Source organism: Trichogramma pretiosum, unplaced genomic scaffold, assembly GCF_000599845.2.
Source record: "Trichogramma pretiosum strain Unisexual culture from Peru unplaced genomic scaffold, Tpre_2.0 scaffold40, whole genome shotgun sequence".
Lineage (NCBI taxonomy): Eukaryota > Metazoa > Arthropoda > Insecta > Hymenoptera > Trichogrammatidae > Trichogramma > Trichogramma pretiosum.
In genome coordinates this window covers 750971-768639 of record NW_019641657.1, presented here as the reverse complement: position 1 = coordinate 768639, position 17669 = coordinate 750971, and the positions used below count along the sequence as shown (strand labels likewise).

Here is a 17669-nt window from a genome sequence, read left to right as displayed (position 1 = left end):
GTCCGTGACGAGCATTCCATTAACCTCCGGCAGTCTCGCGCGCATAAGTCTATCAGCTGTGATTAAGCAGTGCAGCGTTGCATCGTACGGATCAGCCATGATGCAGGGGACACTACGGTCGCACGTACGAGAAATAAAAGTTACAGATATCTGATTTTTCACGATACTTCTTGCCAATGGCGATTCCTTCTGCATATACATCTCCAGGCGTATCGCAGGGCGAGAGGCACAGCTGCACAGCGATCGTTTTCTTGGCTCGCGCTCGCCGTGCACGTTCCGTGCAAGGAATATACGTGTGCGTATGCGCACGCCTTGCCGAGCTTGCACACGTAACCGGCCGTGTGCGAGAGGATTCGACTGCGCGTATATATGTACGAGGCTGTTGCAAAGTATATAGATCTCCCCCCTCGGGAAGCTTAGTACGGAGGGCTCGCGCGCCACGAGGGAACATCTGCTGCTACCACTACTCAGCCTGCCCCCGTGTAAAGTGCGCCACTCTTTACCTCTCTGTCTCTCCCTGTCTCTCCTTAACTCGAGCTCTCTCGCTACTTTCTCCCCGAGTCGTTCGTTACACGATGGGTATACACGACTATGTCGGATGGACGAAAGCGACGCGCAGCAGTCAGGGCCGCCCTGTACATAGTCGAGTCGCTCGGCAGTGCAGCTGCAGTACTGTTTCCGTTGCATGTAATACGCTCGAGCGAGAAATTTGCTGATTTTGCAGCGTTAGCCTCTCGCGCAAGCTCTTTCTCGCAATTTCTACGCAAATTACGGCAATTTTTTCCTCTCCCTGCGCTTCCTTCAAATTTTCCCTACGCGTACGAAACAAAAACAAAAAAAATTAATTCCAAGCAAAAATTTTAGATTACGAAAGCGCGTGTACTTGTATCCGTGTACACGTATTTTTTCCTTCGTTGCTTTTGGATGCTTCGCGCGCGAAGAGAAAGAGAAATGTTTTATTGCGAATTCAAGATCGAGCTTTCGATAAAGCTGAGATTCTACCCGCGCGTGTATCTTTATATATAAATGTAGGTACCGTGTACAGTTTTCGCCGCCGACTCCGACGCCGGTGTCGGAGAAAGAGAGAACGAGAGAAGCTAACAGTCGTACATCAAGAGAAAAAGATAAGTCCACACGACAGACATACTTAAGAGCGCGAGCACAAAACAAGTCTGCTGCTCTGCCACGGCGGACTACGCTTTCTGTGTGTGTAGTGTAGCACTTGCAAAGGCAGCGCGGGAATATAAATAAGCGCTACAACGAGCGAAGCTCTTGCGCCAAAGTCGAAGGATTAAAGGATGAACGTGAGAGAGAGAGAGAGAGAGAAAAAGAGTCTGTGACAGGATTCAGACTACTGCCGTGTGCGTGTACCTGTATAAGGCAAATCGCTGATAACTACGTAAGCCCCCCCGCGCATACGCATATTTCGCGATATATCTCGATGATTGAATTTTATTAAAATATTTCTATTAAGCCGCGTTAAAGCGCAAATACGAGATGAAAAAGCTTCGATCTCGCGGCAAATGGAGACAAAAGCTCGCTATAAGTAAAGATTATCCCTGCACACGGCAGATGGTCGAGAGGGGGGCTAAAATTTTGAAGAAACTATGCTGCTACAGTGGTACTCGCCGTACAGAAGATATGAAAAATCGACGTAAGTGTACCAGCGGTTTCTTCGTCGTCGTCTTCTTCTTCTTCTGCGCCGGTTACCACGGATTTATGGGTGTTGAAGGGCGCGCCACTGTATAGCAGCCTTTGCCTCACTCTCTCCTTTTCTCGTCGTTATCTGCATTCTCGTGTGCCGAGAAACAGACGGAGCTGCGCGAGCGCGACGCAATCGATAATTACAGTTTAAAATTTCCTCCGAGACCAAAGAGGGAGAGAAAGGGTGTGTTTGACTTCTATGAAATGTTGTCGAATGGCGATACTAAATTTGTTATACATGTACGCATGGTTTATACTGTTAATGAACAAATTTTATTTAATTTTGTTGAAGTTACATTTTTTAACTTGCTTTGGCTATTCGAGGCACTTAATGCGACTTACTTACAAGTACATAAAAATTTTTAAAAAAGGTCGTTAAAAAACTGGAAGAAATGATGAACAATAATAATGATCACGTGTCATTACGAATTTTGAAGCCAATTTTTAACCGCTGAAAATACGATAATACTAGTTCTTTGAGCCTTGACCAGTAGATGCCGAAGCACCTTAATATATAAACCTGCAAGTGGCAAAGTGATAATAAATGTATAAGTCAGAACATGAATTTGACAAAGTTTCAAGCGATCTATGGTGTTATATATTTTGTTGCTCATTCGCTGTTAAACAAAAATCGTTCTGGTCTAATCTTGCGAGCATTCATACAATAACGAATATGCTAGGACCAATTGATGCATATAGATACCGCGACAATATGGGATTAGCAATGAATAAACACATCAAATAAATCACAAGATATCATTCTGGTGGAATGTCTATATAATATATTATCTACGTCCAAAGCCATCGTACAGCATTTCCACCACCACCCCAGCAAATCTATATTAAAAAAATTAAAAAATTCCAGCTAACTCTGTCGCCGAACTATACGACGGCGCAGGCAGGTATACTTGGGCAGGCACAGCAGCCGCGGCAGCGGCGGCAGTCAGCGTATATAACTGCTATAATATAATATAGAGGCATTGGCGCGAAACGTTGAGGCGGGCTGAGCCGCAGGGGCTGCTGCCGTGTCTGTAGGCGGCTGATTCGCTCTCACTTTGGCTCGCTCGCTCGTCTCTCGATGGCGCGCAACGTTCATTAATTAGCCTACGGCGTAATCTGGAAAATCCGCACGCGCGCGGAGCGGGCCATACTATATATAATAATAATCTGAAACGCGAACGCGTTTGCAAGCTCGAGCGAGCATCGGCCGGAAAATGGCCGTTTTCCTCTCTCTCTCTCTACCTATACACACTGTACTGGCCGTTACGCGTATACGGACGCACATTTTCTGTCTCCTCTGCCATTGTAAGCTCGCTGTTTGCGTTCGTGCATAGGTACACGAAAAGCAACAGAGTAGAAAAAAAAACACAACTACATTTCGGATGGTCGAGCGAGAGAGGAGAGATGTACGGTGCTATCGTTTGGGCGCATCGAAAGTGTCTGCCTCGCCGACTTTCCTTTTTTTAAAGCCCGTCGAGCTTTTTCGACATTTTCGCAGGGCCAGACACGCGGCTTAATAGATTCGTCGTTCCTGGCTCGAGCCCCTCAAGTAGCACGTGTACATAAACTCTTTGCGAAAATGTTTATTATGATCAGAGACGAGACATCTCAGTTGCCTTTCAGGGTGATAAAATCACATTATAAAGTCTCGACTTGTACAAGACGTTGAGTGCTCTATTTTAAAAATCTTGAAAAGATCAACTCGGTTCTCACTCGTTTCTTGACAATTTGGCAAAGTTTATTGAAAATAACTTGAAAAACATAAGTTTTAGTAATGTAAATCTTTTCGAAACCGATTAACTTATACAAATTATACAATTATTTTGACTTTGCCACTTGCAATTTCAAAGATAAAGGTATGCTAGCCATCTTGTGGTGGATTCGTAAATTAGATGGAAATAAAATCGTATTACAAAGTGATCGAAAACTATTCTAAATTTTATCATACAATTAAATTATCTATTTAAAGTCATTAAATAATGCACCTAATATTTGTAACACGATCATGACATAAAAATCGGCATAAGAAAACCAACTAATGATATTGTATTTTAAAAAATTTCTACATCAGGCATTTCAATTTACTTAACGTTTCCTTTAGTTTATGTTACTTCATGAATGCTCATCTAAAAATTGTAATAAATTCAATACTATTTTCATCTTCAGTTGTTAAGCTTTAATCAAAGTAAGTTTAGATCTTTTTCTTCGTAAAGACCCAACTAAATTTAATTGGTCAAAGAGATGGGTGTAATTTTCCCTATAAAATGGAGGAAAAAAAATCAGTTTCAATATAGGGTCTTAAATGATTGTACATCGAGGTGGATCTTCGAAAATAGCTTCCAAATTCAACCAATAAATGTGTCCCATCAATTGGTATTCGATACTTTCGAGTTCTTGTCAGGTGTTCTGATTACGGTCCAACTAACAACTGCAAAACAAATTGTTAAAAAAAAATCTTACACTTGGTTGGTTAGTACATGAGAAATTATGTATCAACCGAAGTAGATCCAACAGTTTGAGGGTCAACGATGCGACATCGAGAAGCGATTATCTACTATGAAATTATACTGATCTTGCTAAACGTGCACGCATACGCTTCGAGTTACATAAGTTTAAAACTATAAAGATCATATTTTATTTTTATTTTGAAATCATATTTTTCGAGCAAAGTATTTTATTTTTTCAGAATAAGAAGTAAGCTGGTGTGCATGAGAAAGCAAAGGTCGAGGGTAGAAGAATGAGGCTGGATTCTGTTCGTCGTCCGCATCTCTGATCGATATCACACGTTGTCATTTTACAGCTAGCTGCAACCTTTACAGGTTATTACAAATAATATTTATAAGCTCTCTTTGATTTTTTAATATTCATAGTTTTATTTAATTATTCACCCAAGAAGCTCCATATATTATATCCGTCGCATGACATGTTTTCGATAAAATACACATTTTTATGCAACTTGAATTAAAAGGCTTTCTACTAATTATTTTACTGTATAACTTAGAATCGACTGATTCCAGGCACTACGTTAGACCACCGATAAAATCGACCGCTACAGAATTTTTCTCCGCAACAAGCACGAAAAGAAACAGAGAGTAGAGTGCACGCTCGCAAGCTTCTTTTCTCCACTCCTTTCCTCCGATCGTGTATACATTTTTTTTGCTTTTTTCTCTTTCCTTTCTAGCCCTTTTCTCAAGCTACAGCAAGCTGAATTTTGCCGATGGAATTCGAGCGCGATGGAAAAGCGATAAATTACTCGACGCAATACGCGTCCAAAGACTGGCCTCTTTAGTCTCGTCGGCTTAGAGTTGGCTGCTGCGGCAATCGAGAGGAGCTGCTTTGATTTCGCCTAGTATAATACTTACTTCCGCCTGTAAGGAATCGCGCACAAGGAGTCGAGGACTCCACCGGCAGCACAGTGTCGAAGCTCAGCTCTCTCTCTCTCTCTCTCTCCTTTGTGCGCACGAGTGTGTCTGCGCGGCGCAATTGCCTAACGAAGAGCAGAGGGAACTGCCGAGGCTGCTGCAGCCAACGTCGCAACGTCGAACGAGTATAACGACAATTCAGAGATATAGAGAGGGAGAGAGAGCAGCAGCAGCTAACCCTCCGAGCCAAGCTCGGTCCGTAGTTATATGTAGACAGCCAAGGTTATACGATGCTAAAGCTTGGGTAAGAGTTGGTAATGGCAAGTTGCAGCAGTAGCAGTGGGCGTCTCGTGCAAACGACGTCCCTTGGCCTTGGAATTACGTACCGAGAATTGTGCGAAGGGTAGTTTACCCCGTCTGCGCGACGGTTATTATTTTCAAGGTTATGGAGATAGCGAGAGAGGGAGAGAGAGAAAGGCTGGCAAATGGCATACCACGATCCACGAAATTAACCTTTTCGACCGTGTCGACGCACAATGCGCGGAGAGCTGAGCTGAGCTCGAAGCCGAGCATCGGCCGCGGCAGCGCACAGCCCCGGCCAAGCGGAACTCGTGCCGCTGCAAGTTGTTGAGCGAATTTAAATGACGAGCGAAGGGGTACACCAAAAATGTAAAATTCAAATTGCTTCACGCGCACAAACTTCGCTCTTAAAATGTATGCCTACGTTGGACGAGAGAGAAATAGCGAAAAAGAGGAAGAATTTTATCTCGATTCGAATTTGAGCCAGCGTTTTAATTTTTAATCCATTGTCCAATCTACAAATTGCACGTGTTCACGATGGGCAGCATGTTGTTGAAAAAGTTCACGAAGCCCTTGTACCATTTCGTATACCAGGCCCGGCCCTTGATTATGCCGTTGATCCACTTGGCGTAGTGCGAGACTTTGGAGTAGATGTCGGGCACGCCGTTGCCGCAGTGTTTCACGGTGCTGACGACGCCGATCTGATAGCCCCGAGCGTCGACCAGAGGTCCACCGGAATCTCCCTGTTACGTGTGTGTCATTTCGGATTAACGCCATTGGAATAGATGGATATCGCGTCTATGCGGTATACTCGTGTTCGGCACTCACGTTACAGAATCCCTGATTCTTTTGCATTTTCGCGCAGAGCATACCCGAGTCGATGTGCGTTATGGTCTCGTTGGCGTGCTCGTAAAGCTTCTTGCATTTCTCCGTGTCCTCGACGAGGACGGTCAGCATTTCCATTTTCGTCGGTATCCGGCCTTTTTCCTTATTTGTTTTTTTTTAATCAAAATTCATTCGTGTACGATGAAAACGACTCGCAAACAGAAAATAATATAAAAAAATAAGTAAAAAGACGATGATACAAACTTTAATTCTGCCCCATCCGGTGAGTATCGCTGTCGTGCCCTCCGGACTCTGATAATCAGCAGCGGGCGGTAATCCAATCGGTTTGACCTTCTCGTTAAATTCTATATCTTCTTTCAAACGTATCAGGGCTATGTCGTTCAATCCCTTCTCTTTAATCTGCAAAAGGCAACGCGATATCGTGATTACTTTCTTTTTTTCTCCTCCTCGACGCTCCTCGCTTTTCATTCATCTCGCCTTACGTTGAAATCATCTCCGCCCAAATGACACTGATGAACGAAGAAAGCCTCGGCTTGGTACTCGACTTTGTCGGGGCTGCCGAGCTCGTGAGTACCCACTGCTACGTGGGTCGTCGCGGGTTCCTCTCTTGTTCATGCAAAAAAAAAAAAAAATGATTTAGTCATTCTTTAATCGTCCTCGAACTCTGTTCATTATGTATAGTATATAGATATTTGTACGTACCCGTCAAGACAATGCGCCGCAGTGAGAACAAAACGTTTGTCGATGATCGAGGCTCCGCAATAGAATCCGTCGTACTTGACTTTGAGGATGTTCTTCAAGTAGGCTTGGTACTGAAAGCGATCCTCCGGGGCTTCGGACCCTCCCAGCATCCGCAGGCGACTAGCTATATATACACAAGATCGAAAAATAATTTGCAGGGCTTGGTACTTTCCTTCACGCACTCGCGTATTATTTACAAAGCAGTAAAGTTGAACGAGGTATGTAAAAAAAAGGGAGGGAGTAAAGAGCCACGTACCATTGCCAAGACAAAAAATTGCCACTGTAATAACTAAAATTAGAAAATTCTTCATCGTTCCAGGAGGGCTCGAGTTCACTCTCTCGCTCCGCCAAAAACGATGTGTAGAATTAAAGTCGCTACTCATGAAATTCCACGCGTGCTTCGGCGCAACGCGTGTCTCGTAATTTTGCGTTTAAACGTAATTATTATTTTCGTGCAGCTCGCATTATATTATTATATGTGTGTGTATGTTGGCGCGCGCACGAGTTGATCGTTAAATGTAGTTTCGAACGGTATAATTACTTGCAGGCTAGCTCCATTAGATTCACGAAAGCAGAAAGAAGAAAAAAAATCGTCACTCCTTATAATACGCTCTATAATCTAATATATTCGTCGGAGCAAGCCGAGGAAGATTATCCTTAGTTAGTCTAATAAACACCTAATGTTTCATGCAGTGCACAGGCGGGGAGGAGGGTACGGAGAGGGACTTGATCGATAGACCCACTTAGCGTCAGTAAATGAGCGCACAAAACTTTGTGTGTTTTCTTTAGCTAACGCTTCGCTCTCACCCGGTCTGAAGAACTTGAAAAATCGCCGAAGAAAAACAAAACACAGAGAACGAGACGCGGGGCAAGATACATTCTATTATCCCAGATGTACGCAGAAAAGTGCGTACAATGAATTATTTCATCTGGCACGACGAGCATAGCTGTTTTCTCCCCCGGGAGCGGTATTAAAAATAAAAATAAAAAAGAAAGGACGGAAGGAAGAAGAAGTCATCCACGCGTGTGTAGGGTAGTTTTCTTTCTCTCTCTGTACGTGCGTCTATATTTTTTCTCGCACTCCCACACACAACCGCCTCAACAGCCTTACGCGCGCTGCTGTATACAATTTATTTTCGCCGGATCGTCTGAAAGCGAAGGATACAAGTACGCGAGCATATATAGTCGTGACGAGTGACTTTCATGCCAAGCCGTGTACAATACAAGTTTCGCAAGTCCAAGGTCGGACCCGAGCTTGCCAGGATTTTTTTCGTCTTTTTTTTTTAAGACTATTACGCAAACGACGCGCTTATACACACGATGTGCCTCTGCGGGCGAGAGGGATGAAAGTCGCGCGCGCGAGAGACTCGAGGGGACAAGGCAATACGGTTAAATAAGATTTATCGTTGCGATGGGTGCGTTTGAGAGGCTTTGCCGCAGCAGCAGCAGCAGCAGCAGCGGCTCAACTGCCGAATGCAGTGTATACGAGGGTATATAACAATGAAAACTGACGTGCTATCTTAGGCGCGCGATTAATCCGCGCTCGCGCGAATATAAATTTTGATAAATCTATTTTCCTCGTTCGCACTCTGGATCGCGCCACGTTATTTGTCCTCATCTTTCGACGCGAGCCAGTTGATGACGACGACGAGAGACGACTGTAACTAGACTTTTCGTGATTGCGCTTTAATCTCGCGCGCAGTACGATTACTGTCACACTTTCCGAATTTTCAAGTTTCATGCGTGCGCCAGACTCATCAAAATTGTTCAAGTCTCAATTTGACAACGATGCACGCGAGCTTTGTACCGTGCTTTACATTATGTGTAATTTAATTTCGAGCAATAAACGCGATGTAATTATAAGTAAGTTGCTTTTTCATAATTTAATACTTGGCATTGTTATGGCTTACTTCCAAATGAAGCTTCCAGATTCATTAGGGAGAGATCGTATTATTATTTTAATTAAAACGAGAGAAAAAAAATATAACGAACGAAAGCTCGAGCGGAGCGAGATTTCAATTTCTAGTAATCCACACGAGAGGCACAAATCAGAGAAAGACTCGCGCGTCAAAGGGTGAATGCAATCCATGGACGCGCGCGAGCCTAATAACTAATTGTTACGGATACCCTCCATTACAGTTTTGCCATCTGCAAAGGTATATATAGACGAGCTTGGTTACGGATTATAGAGCACGCACTAATGAGAGGCAAATTGGGTCAGGACGTATTTTATGTATGTCGTCTATGTGTGCACCCATCGTGGATCGACTAGACTCGAGTGATACCGTCGCAGCGTGTTAGAGATCCGTAAGAGAGAGAGAGAGAGAGAGAGAGAGAGAATTCGAGTGTAATGAAGTCTAATTAACGTTTACCAACGAGAGCATTGGCGTCGTCGTCGCCGTCGTTTCTCGCCGATGCCTCGACGCGTTCGTCATGTTTGTCATCGCGACGTGCGAGTGCCGTGTGCTCCTATGCATCAAGTGTTCATCAAGAACCAGCCTCGGCATTGTTTGCCGAAAAATGATCAGCTGTGTGTAATGATTACAAAAAAAATCCAGTCAAAAGGAGCGAAAAAAAATCGGATGGAATTGGAACGACTGGAAAGGCGCTAATGAAGTTTTACCTCAGTCTCCAGTGATTTAGCACAAAGGCAATCAAGTTCTGGTATACAAGGCAAATCACGTCAATAGACCCCCTGTTCTCTCTTGAGAATCATGTTTTACTTATTTATATAATTACTTTGACTTTACCACTTACAGATTTGCTGATAATGGCACTCGCCACCTGGCGTAGCAGTTTTAAAGTTATTGAAAACTCGTTTAATTCTTCGAAACAATAAAATCATTTTTATGCCATATATAACGCACTAATAATTTCTAACATGATTGTAACAAAAAAATGCCAAAACGAGCCAACTAATAACAATATGTTTTCAAATCTTTAAAATCGTAATTTTTTGGTCATCGTGGCATAATTGACGATAAGTTCTTATAATAATGCTACCGCTTATGAATGTCTGTTCTTCAGGACCCGTCCACATTACATAGAGACTAATTTATTACCTGAAATAAGGTCAGCCTAGATACATTTTAAACAAAAAAGTAATATTTACCGTATTTTGAATGATTTACTACAGCCTGAGTATTTGGTAATCCTTTATGATTTGGTTTTTGAGCAGACTTGTTCCGGGTGCAAACGATTCTTGGGTAAGTTATCTGCTTCTTGCACTTGGTAAGTAATATACTGTATTTGAAGATTTTAAAATGGGAATAAAAAATTACTTAAACTTTATTAATAATTACAAGGCTTTAGTTCAACGATAAATAAAACGATGAGAATTTTTTTTTATGCTTCACATATGAGGTACGACTTAATGATCATAGATAGACATCAATGAAATAATGTAGGACAAAGATAATTGTATAATCTAAAATAGAAAGTAATTTGATATAAAGATTTTTGCTGAAATACGTCTTAATAGTATTATTCAAAGTTACCTGTCGACTTGTTTGATAAATCAAAAGTTTGCTTGGCCCAATTTTAACACTGCATGGTCTGCTGGATCTCACCATTATTAATTGTATCATTTTCCTAGTTTTTACCGAGAATTTATGCCAATCAGTGGTATAACTATTTCGGGCACCAACGACCAAAAAAAAGAATTAAAAATAAAAATTCGATGATACACGAGAATCGAAGCACTTACCAGTTGTCAAAAATTTCACTGCTAGCATCGTAGATTTTCTGCGAGGGATAACATGAAAAGAATAAAAACTCCCCGCACAGCATGTAAACAAAACCCATTTTCAGAGCAAAGTGCACATCCTCTTTATATTCAACTACTATCTACGAGAAAAATTTTATAAGATATTATAAAATGTCCTGTTTTATTGTCAACTTAAGAATCGTACCAAACATCCGGAAATGCTAAGACCGACAATCACAATCACCATTCCAAAAAATAATACAGGAGTAGTAACTGTATTTAGTGAATCAAAGAAACTAATCAGAAAATAAAAATACTAATTATTGAAATAATTCGTAATTGTTCAATTAATTATTGAATTATGTTAAATTTAAATTAAAAAAAATTATAAACCAAGGTTAGGAAATGAAATACTAAATGTAATTACTTAACTAGATACAATATTGATGAAGTTTAACTAGCTCAGTGATACGTTTGAAAATTTCTTCGTCTTTTCCCAAAGAGTCCTTTGTTTGAGACAAAATCGAAATCTGTTTCAATTTGAATCTAATTTAAAAAACCACTGTATTTATTTTGATTAACAATAAATGAATGATGAAAATTGATTTTTAAATACCCCATAAATCTAAATTTTCCTACTATGTAACCAACTCCCGATAGGTAAGAAAGTGCTAAAGTTGAAGCAACGACTTGTGCTATATAACATAGTATTATTATAATGATGAAATAATAGTAAAAGTGGGTGTTTTCGTCTACGAATAATTCCAAGTGAATAGAGAATTTTGTTTGAAATGTATGATTTCCTGATAAAATTAAAGTTGCTGTGATAGGCCATAATATTGGAATTACGATGAAATACATGGTATAGGTGCCACATGCAAGACCTAGAAAATAATTTAACTCTTTGTTCAATGAAATTCATTCAATTTGATTTATGAAGCGCAGACCTGCGATTATGTAAGAAGTTAAATTAGATACATCGATGTAGTTTTGTAGACATTTTTTCTCCTCGGAACTACATTCGAACAAATTCCTTATCATAATAACCATTAACTTTCGTATCTTTCAAAATGAGTTGGATAAAATTAAAAAAGTCTAGTTAATTAATGATGCTTGTTTCATATCTCTCTATGTAATAAAAATTGTAAGTGCTTATTTTTACCGTCCAGGTACTTTGTTTGTCCAAAATTGTAGAGTACATGGCTAACATAATAAAAATTTGTAGAAGAATTTGAACGATTAATTCCGTTGCTAAATTCATGTTCAATTCATGATTTATTGTTACTCGTACCACATAAAACAACTGCAAATGGCAAGCAATCTATATACATTCTAACTTGACTGTTAATTATAAGTAAAGTATAAAATTGGAAAAATGTTTTATAAAATATTACCGTAGATATGACATATAGAACGTAATAAACAAATGATAACCGTGATGCATACTTCTTTTTACCACTCCAGAAAGGCCACGTAAGCGACATCTTCATGAAAGGCACCCACAATGGATATATTTTCCTGATACATTTTTCAAGATTTGATATATCTTCTTCTGATAAATGTTTGATTTCGCTATCTTCAATTTTTCGTTGCAAAATAATCGGCCAATATTTTGACATGATTTTACCAGTTAAAAATGAACACTATGCACGTGCCAAGGAAACAGCCTATAGTTGTAGAATTTTCTCAATCGTTAATGGCTAATTGGTTGCAATTTGCCCGTCAACGCTAGATTATCTTATAGAAATTCTTTTTGTTTAACGTAATTGAAAAACTTTTTCAAATTTTTTCCATTCCTTTGTGTAGATTTACAATGGAATCATAATACGCGTGATGTGTAAATCGGTTACGCACGAGCGCAGGTATTATTTTTCACGGACAATAACCAGAGACTCCGAGGCCATATCATCGCGCTCGGATCAATTTACACAGGTGCATATGGTTGCACCGAAACACGATTAGAAATAATTTTAGCGAATTCGCTTTGCCAGCACAAATCGATACCGATGTTAAATCAATGATGATAGGGCAGGTTTTCAAATTACAAAGCAACGCGTAAAACGTAAAATTACACACGTGGGTCAAACGCGTTCTCAATTCTCGAATCAAGTATTACAAGAGTGTCATCGGTGCCATTAAAGGCATTTATGACTCTTAACGAAGATGTATACGTATTTGTACTATGTAGAGGCAGGTATATAATACGAGGCGCGCGAGGGCATTGAGCTCGAAGCTTTTTGACAAAGATCCACGAGAATCTCTTCTTTTGAAAAAGTTCACTGATTGCACCATTAACGTCGTCGCCATCGTCGCGTTTCAAGACGTACGTAGCCGCTCTCAAAGCTGGACAGCACACAGAGACAAAGAGGAGAAGAGCGAGAGAGAGAAAAGTGAAGCCTATCTGTAGGAAAGCGAGAGACCTCACGGTTTTGTGAGTGCAAAAGCTCGCGCAAACGAATCGAGATCTAGCTGAGAGTCGAGCGAAGAAGAAGACTATGAAGAAGAAGCGTCTTCGGGCAGCGGCACACGATGAACGACTATACGACGAAGCCGGCGCTACACGGGAGTATAATAAAAAAAAGAGCGCCTCGTCTCTTCATCCACACACACACACACCGCCGGAGGATGTTTGACGGGATCCGACATAGTCGTCGTCGTTGACATATAGCTGTCGCAGTGTATGCACACGCGCGACGTATTCATTAAAGTAAACGCAAAATGTGGGTCGTTTCCATAGCGATCCATCTTCGCCTCTCAACGCTGCTGTGGATATTCGGCCAGAATCAAAGCTCGCTTACCTCTTTCTCTCTCTCTTTCCATGCACGTGTGTGTATAATACAACTCAGCCTCTCTATGCAACGCGTCAGCATCGAGAGCCGCGCGCAACGATACACACACCCAGCCGTATATTATGCGGTAGGTACTGTGTAGCCTCGGCCCAGTGTCGTCGTAGTCGTTGTTGATGACGATGCTCTCTGTAGGCCGGCCGAGCTGGCTACACGAGCTTTATTTTCTCTTATACATAGAGCCCGAGGTAACGCGTATGGTATACAATATGCAAGTGTGGGGCATTGTACGATGCACCACGAGCACGCTGCGAGAGTTTGTTTCGCGCGGATCGTTTTGGTGACGCGCTCTAGTTGAGCCTATCTGTCCCGAGCTCGGTAGGTACGCGACTACGTGAACGTTTACGATTGTGCGTCACGGCCCGTGCGACTGTCGTGCCCTCGTGGATCCGTCAATGGTTTACACCTGAACAAGGAATTCCACGAAAAATTCTTGAAATTCGAGTCTAAAATTCCGATTGAAAATGTTTTAACTTTACGAATGCAATAAACGTTATAATTGTTTATTGAAAATGTGTTATTTATTATGTAAGTTTAAATACACAGGATGAAACTTTTCAGACTTATATAATAAAACTGACAAAGGGTTCCAAATTTACCAAAGATTTAAGATTCTCTGCGAGCATACATTAAATTGATGTGCCTTTTAAAAGTAATTTCATGCCCAAATAATATGTATCAAATCACACATTTGAAAAATGAGTAAACCAATTTTCACAGTTATAACAAAATAAATAATAGTTGTGTGAAAGATTTCCTGACATATAGTAGTATACTCATGTGATTGCAAATGTCTTTAGTACGTCAAAATGAAAAAATCAAATGCCCTTAAAGTTTTCTCCCATTATGTACTGACGTAACATGACTTTTGAGCCTACTTTTGTATTCCAATGTTTTTTGACAAATTTCACATTAGAAGGGTTTTTTGCGCAAGCGAGTCGGAGAGCTGCAACGCGTATATCCAGTTTCTCGGGCTCTCTCTCTCTCTCTCTCTCTCTCTCTTTCTCGCGCTCGAGCTTCTTATTTAGGATGGGTCCTCTCGGCAGAAACAGCGGCAGCGACTATGTACGCGACAAAAACACTTCTTTATATTCCATTCATCGCGTTTGCGTTTGTATGTGTAGGTGCGGCGCACTTATATTCGCGCAGTCCTCTCGGTTAGACTAATCAAACGGCACGTACTAGCTTCTTCATTTTTTGTCTTTTATTTCATTTTTTTGCGGCCACTGCTGAAAAGAAAAGTAAAGAAAGTGTGCGTATACGCACGCCAACGCTTAGTTACGTATGGACGGCTTTCAAGCCGAGTGCGCGTTATGCCGTGCGAGTGGCGGCGCCACAGCAGTAGTAGCGACAGCATCAAAGGTTTCAGTAGTCAAATCCACGATATGGTCGGACAGTCGGACGACTATATAACAATTGCCCATGCAGCAGTCTGAGCCGCTGGCCTAAGCTCGTGGTCGCGCCACGCCGTGGCCTTGGTCGTGATGCGGAGTAATTTTCCTCCCTGCCTGCCTGCCTAGGCCTCTGACAAAAGAGTTATTGTCTAATGCACACGGGGGTGGTAGTGGCCTCCGCCTTTTGCGCGCTCGTGTCGAGACGTGTACACATACACACCCGCGCTCGCAAGTTTCACAGTGAAAGCGAGATATCCCGCTCTCTGCCGGCTGCTTCTTACTTTTCTTCCTGACTCGGTCTGTCGGGGCCATTAATGATGCTGAAAACTCGACCCGCGTCGAGATGAAAGAGGACCGAGGCTCGCCGTCCTCGTGCCGTTTGTGTACGTATACACGTCACATATACGCGTTTGCCTCGGAGATAGTATGACGTCTCTCGCTCGTCTATGGTGCTCTCATGGCTTGTGTTGGCGCGCTTGATCAGACAGAAAAGAGCGCTCATGAACGAGACTCTGAGAATAACTCTTTTTTTTTCTTTACAAGATGCAAAGATCAAATAAGTAGTTGCGCATTAACTGTATGTTTCTTTCATCATACTGTAATAACATTGAAAAGTAATATGTATTAACTACACATGAAAAAATTATAAATATGAATTATAAATTATAAATATAAGGAATGTAAACACCTATAACTCAAACTTGTAAAAAAATCGATTATCTTTCTCTATACAGGTACGTTTTAGACATCTACTGGCGTACAATATTTTTCTTGAATTTTGATAAAACGTATTAATGATTCGCCAGCAACTTGTATCTATCAGAGTCTTTTTCATTGGAGGAATAAGCTACGCAGTCGATATTTCACTCGTAATCTACAAAATTAAAAAAGTTTACTTCAAAATTAATATAAAATTGGAGAAGGTTTTTTCTTTCCCTTAAATAAATTCAAATACACATCATAACTTTCATGTAATAACGGAGGTTTTAAAAGCCGTGCTGTGGTAGATATCTAGTGCTAGACTTATTATCAGAATTTATTGACATAATAATAAAATGCTGTTTTTCATCACTGCGTACGGAAAGTGCTACTTTCGCGCACGGCTGGCGATCTTAAAATCGACTTTCCGCACGTTGTGATGAAAATTAGAGTACGCAACTGGGGCGGTTGTCAATCTTGCAATCGTGTCAATGCAACCCTCCCACCCCCGTTACGTAATCTACTATTTCATTTTTTTAATGACGGACAATTAAAATAGATAGTAATGATTATAAAACTTTCAAGTACTTAAATCCGTACAATTGATGCGTTATATATGCTATTAATTTTACTTCGTCACTTATAGATTTTCGAATGATGGTACTCGCCATCTTGTGGTAGAGGCTGGCTTTAATTGTATGATTAACTTTTTGCAAATTATTGAGCAGTTAACTGAAAAACATATCAGTATTAAAACATTAATTTTTTATAGCACGGCGTGGCATAAGTTCACATCTATGGAACCCTTTTTTGTGACATAAGTCGCACATTCTAGCACCGCTGCGTTCGCATCACACTCGCATACGCTCGTGCGTTAACCTCACTTCGCGTAACCAGAAAGTGCGACTCATGGCTCGGAAAAGGGGTCATAAATGTGAACTTAGCACAGTGAGCTATAAAATGTTGTACGATACTCGTGCCATGGGGACACTTTTTGGCACGGCGTAGTTTAGGGTCCGACCGCAGTCAAAAAGTGTTACTTATGGCACTTGTATCGTAAATTACTAAAACATAACATTTAAATTTTAACACAGAATTGAATACTTTTTGTTTATTTAAAGTTATTAAAAATATTGTATGTAATTGTATTTTTTTCTTCTTGTTAAGTTTATGTGAAAAATTCCTCAAAAGATTTTACGTAAATACGTTTACACGTTATCGAAAATACGCAAATAGAGCAGGAATCAAATCTACGAAAAAAATAACATACTGATAAATGAGTAAAAGATACAAGTATTAAAGCGAATTGTATCACTTACCTTTGATATGCGGGAAGGCTTTTGAAAATTCAACTGCGCCAGTTCTCCTGATCGAGTTTCTCGGTTCAATGTACTCGGAGTAGCTGCGCATTATATATACTGCTGAGCTTGTCTACACCGTATACGTATAATACAGTCGGTGCACCATTAGACAAGAACAACGTTTGCATCTTTAGAATTTGAATGCGCCCGTCGAGTACACGGAGTGGCATGTGCGCATATAAATAGAAGGGCTTGCTTTGAGGTAATGTTGTGGCTCGATACATAATCTTTCTTTGGTAAAGATTTGAAATTCAAACAAAGAAAATCATGAAAATTGTTTAGTCAAGTCGAAAATCAGTGAAATTTTCGATACTTCGGGGAACAACGGATCTGTACACAGTGAATTTATCGAAATTGCTGACGAAACGCGACGATGCTACTACCTGATAGCTATGTGCCAAGTAAATTTTCACGTTGGAAATCGCATTTAAATCTACTCCCAGGCGCCAGGCAAGAATGATTTTTTGTTCTTCTCGTTCGCCGCCGCCGCCGCCGTCGACCTTGTCATAGCGTCGAGGGTTCAAACGTGACTCTGATTTTGATATACGCGTGAGTTTGAGTATATCGTTTCGCACCGTAGTACACAGGACTACTCTACACCTGCCCTGCTGCTGCTGCACGAGACCCCAATGAGAGTACGGGGATTTTTAAATACCGAGACAGCGACTGCTGGTATATAGCAGCCTGAGAGACGTATACAAGTGTTCGTG

At 41.0% G+C, this 17669-nt stretch overlaps 1 protein-coding gene across 1 annotated transcript; it reads right to left on the bottom strand.

Annotated features, from left to right (window-relative positions):
- Positions 1-5856: 5856 nt before the first annotated feature.
- On the bottom strand, positions 5857-7294 carry LOC106655935 (chymotrypsin-2-like). Its single transcript, XM_014376544.2, has 6 exons — positions 7210-7294; positions 6915-7077; positions 6695-6818; positions 6456-6611; positions 6195-6353; positions 5857-6109 (listed from the first exon to the last, which is right to left on the bottom strand). The coding sequence occupies exons 1-6, from the start codon at positions 7262-7264 to the stop codon at positions 5882-5884; spliced, it is 885 nt and encodes a 294-aa protein (XP_014232030.2). The 5' UTR covers positions 7265-7294; the 3' UTR covers positions 5857-5881.
- Positions 7295-17669: the final 10375 nt, after the last annotated feature.

What these genes read in the sequence shown, in the direction of transcription:
- LOC106655935 (XM_014376544.2), bottom strand. Translation starts at nt 7,264, where the DNA reads ATGAAGAATTTTCTAATTTTAGTTATTACAGTGGCAATTTTTTGTCTT. An exon ending in TGGGCGGAGATGATTTCAAC is followed by an intron (nt 6,612 to 6,694) that starts GTAAGGCGAGAT and finishes TGCCTTTTGCAG; the next exon opens with ATTAAAGAGAAGGGATTGAA. An exon ending in CCGGATGGGGCAGAATTAAA is followed by an intron (nt 6,354 to 6,455) that starts GTTTGTATCATC and finishes AAAACAAATAAG; the next exon opens with GAAAAAGGCCGGATACCGAC.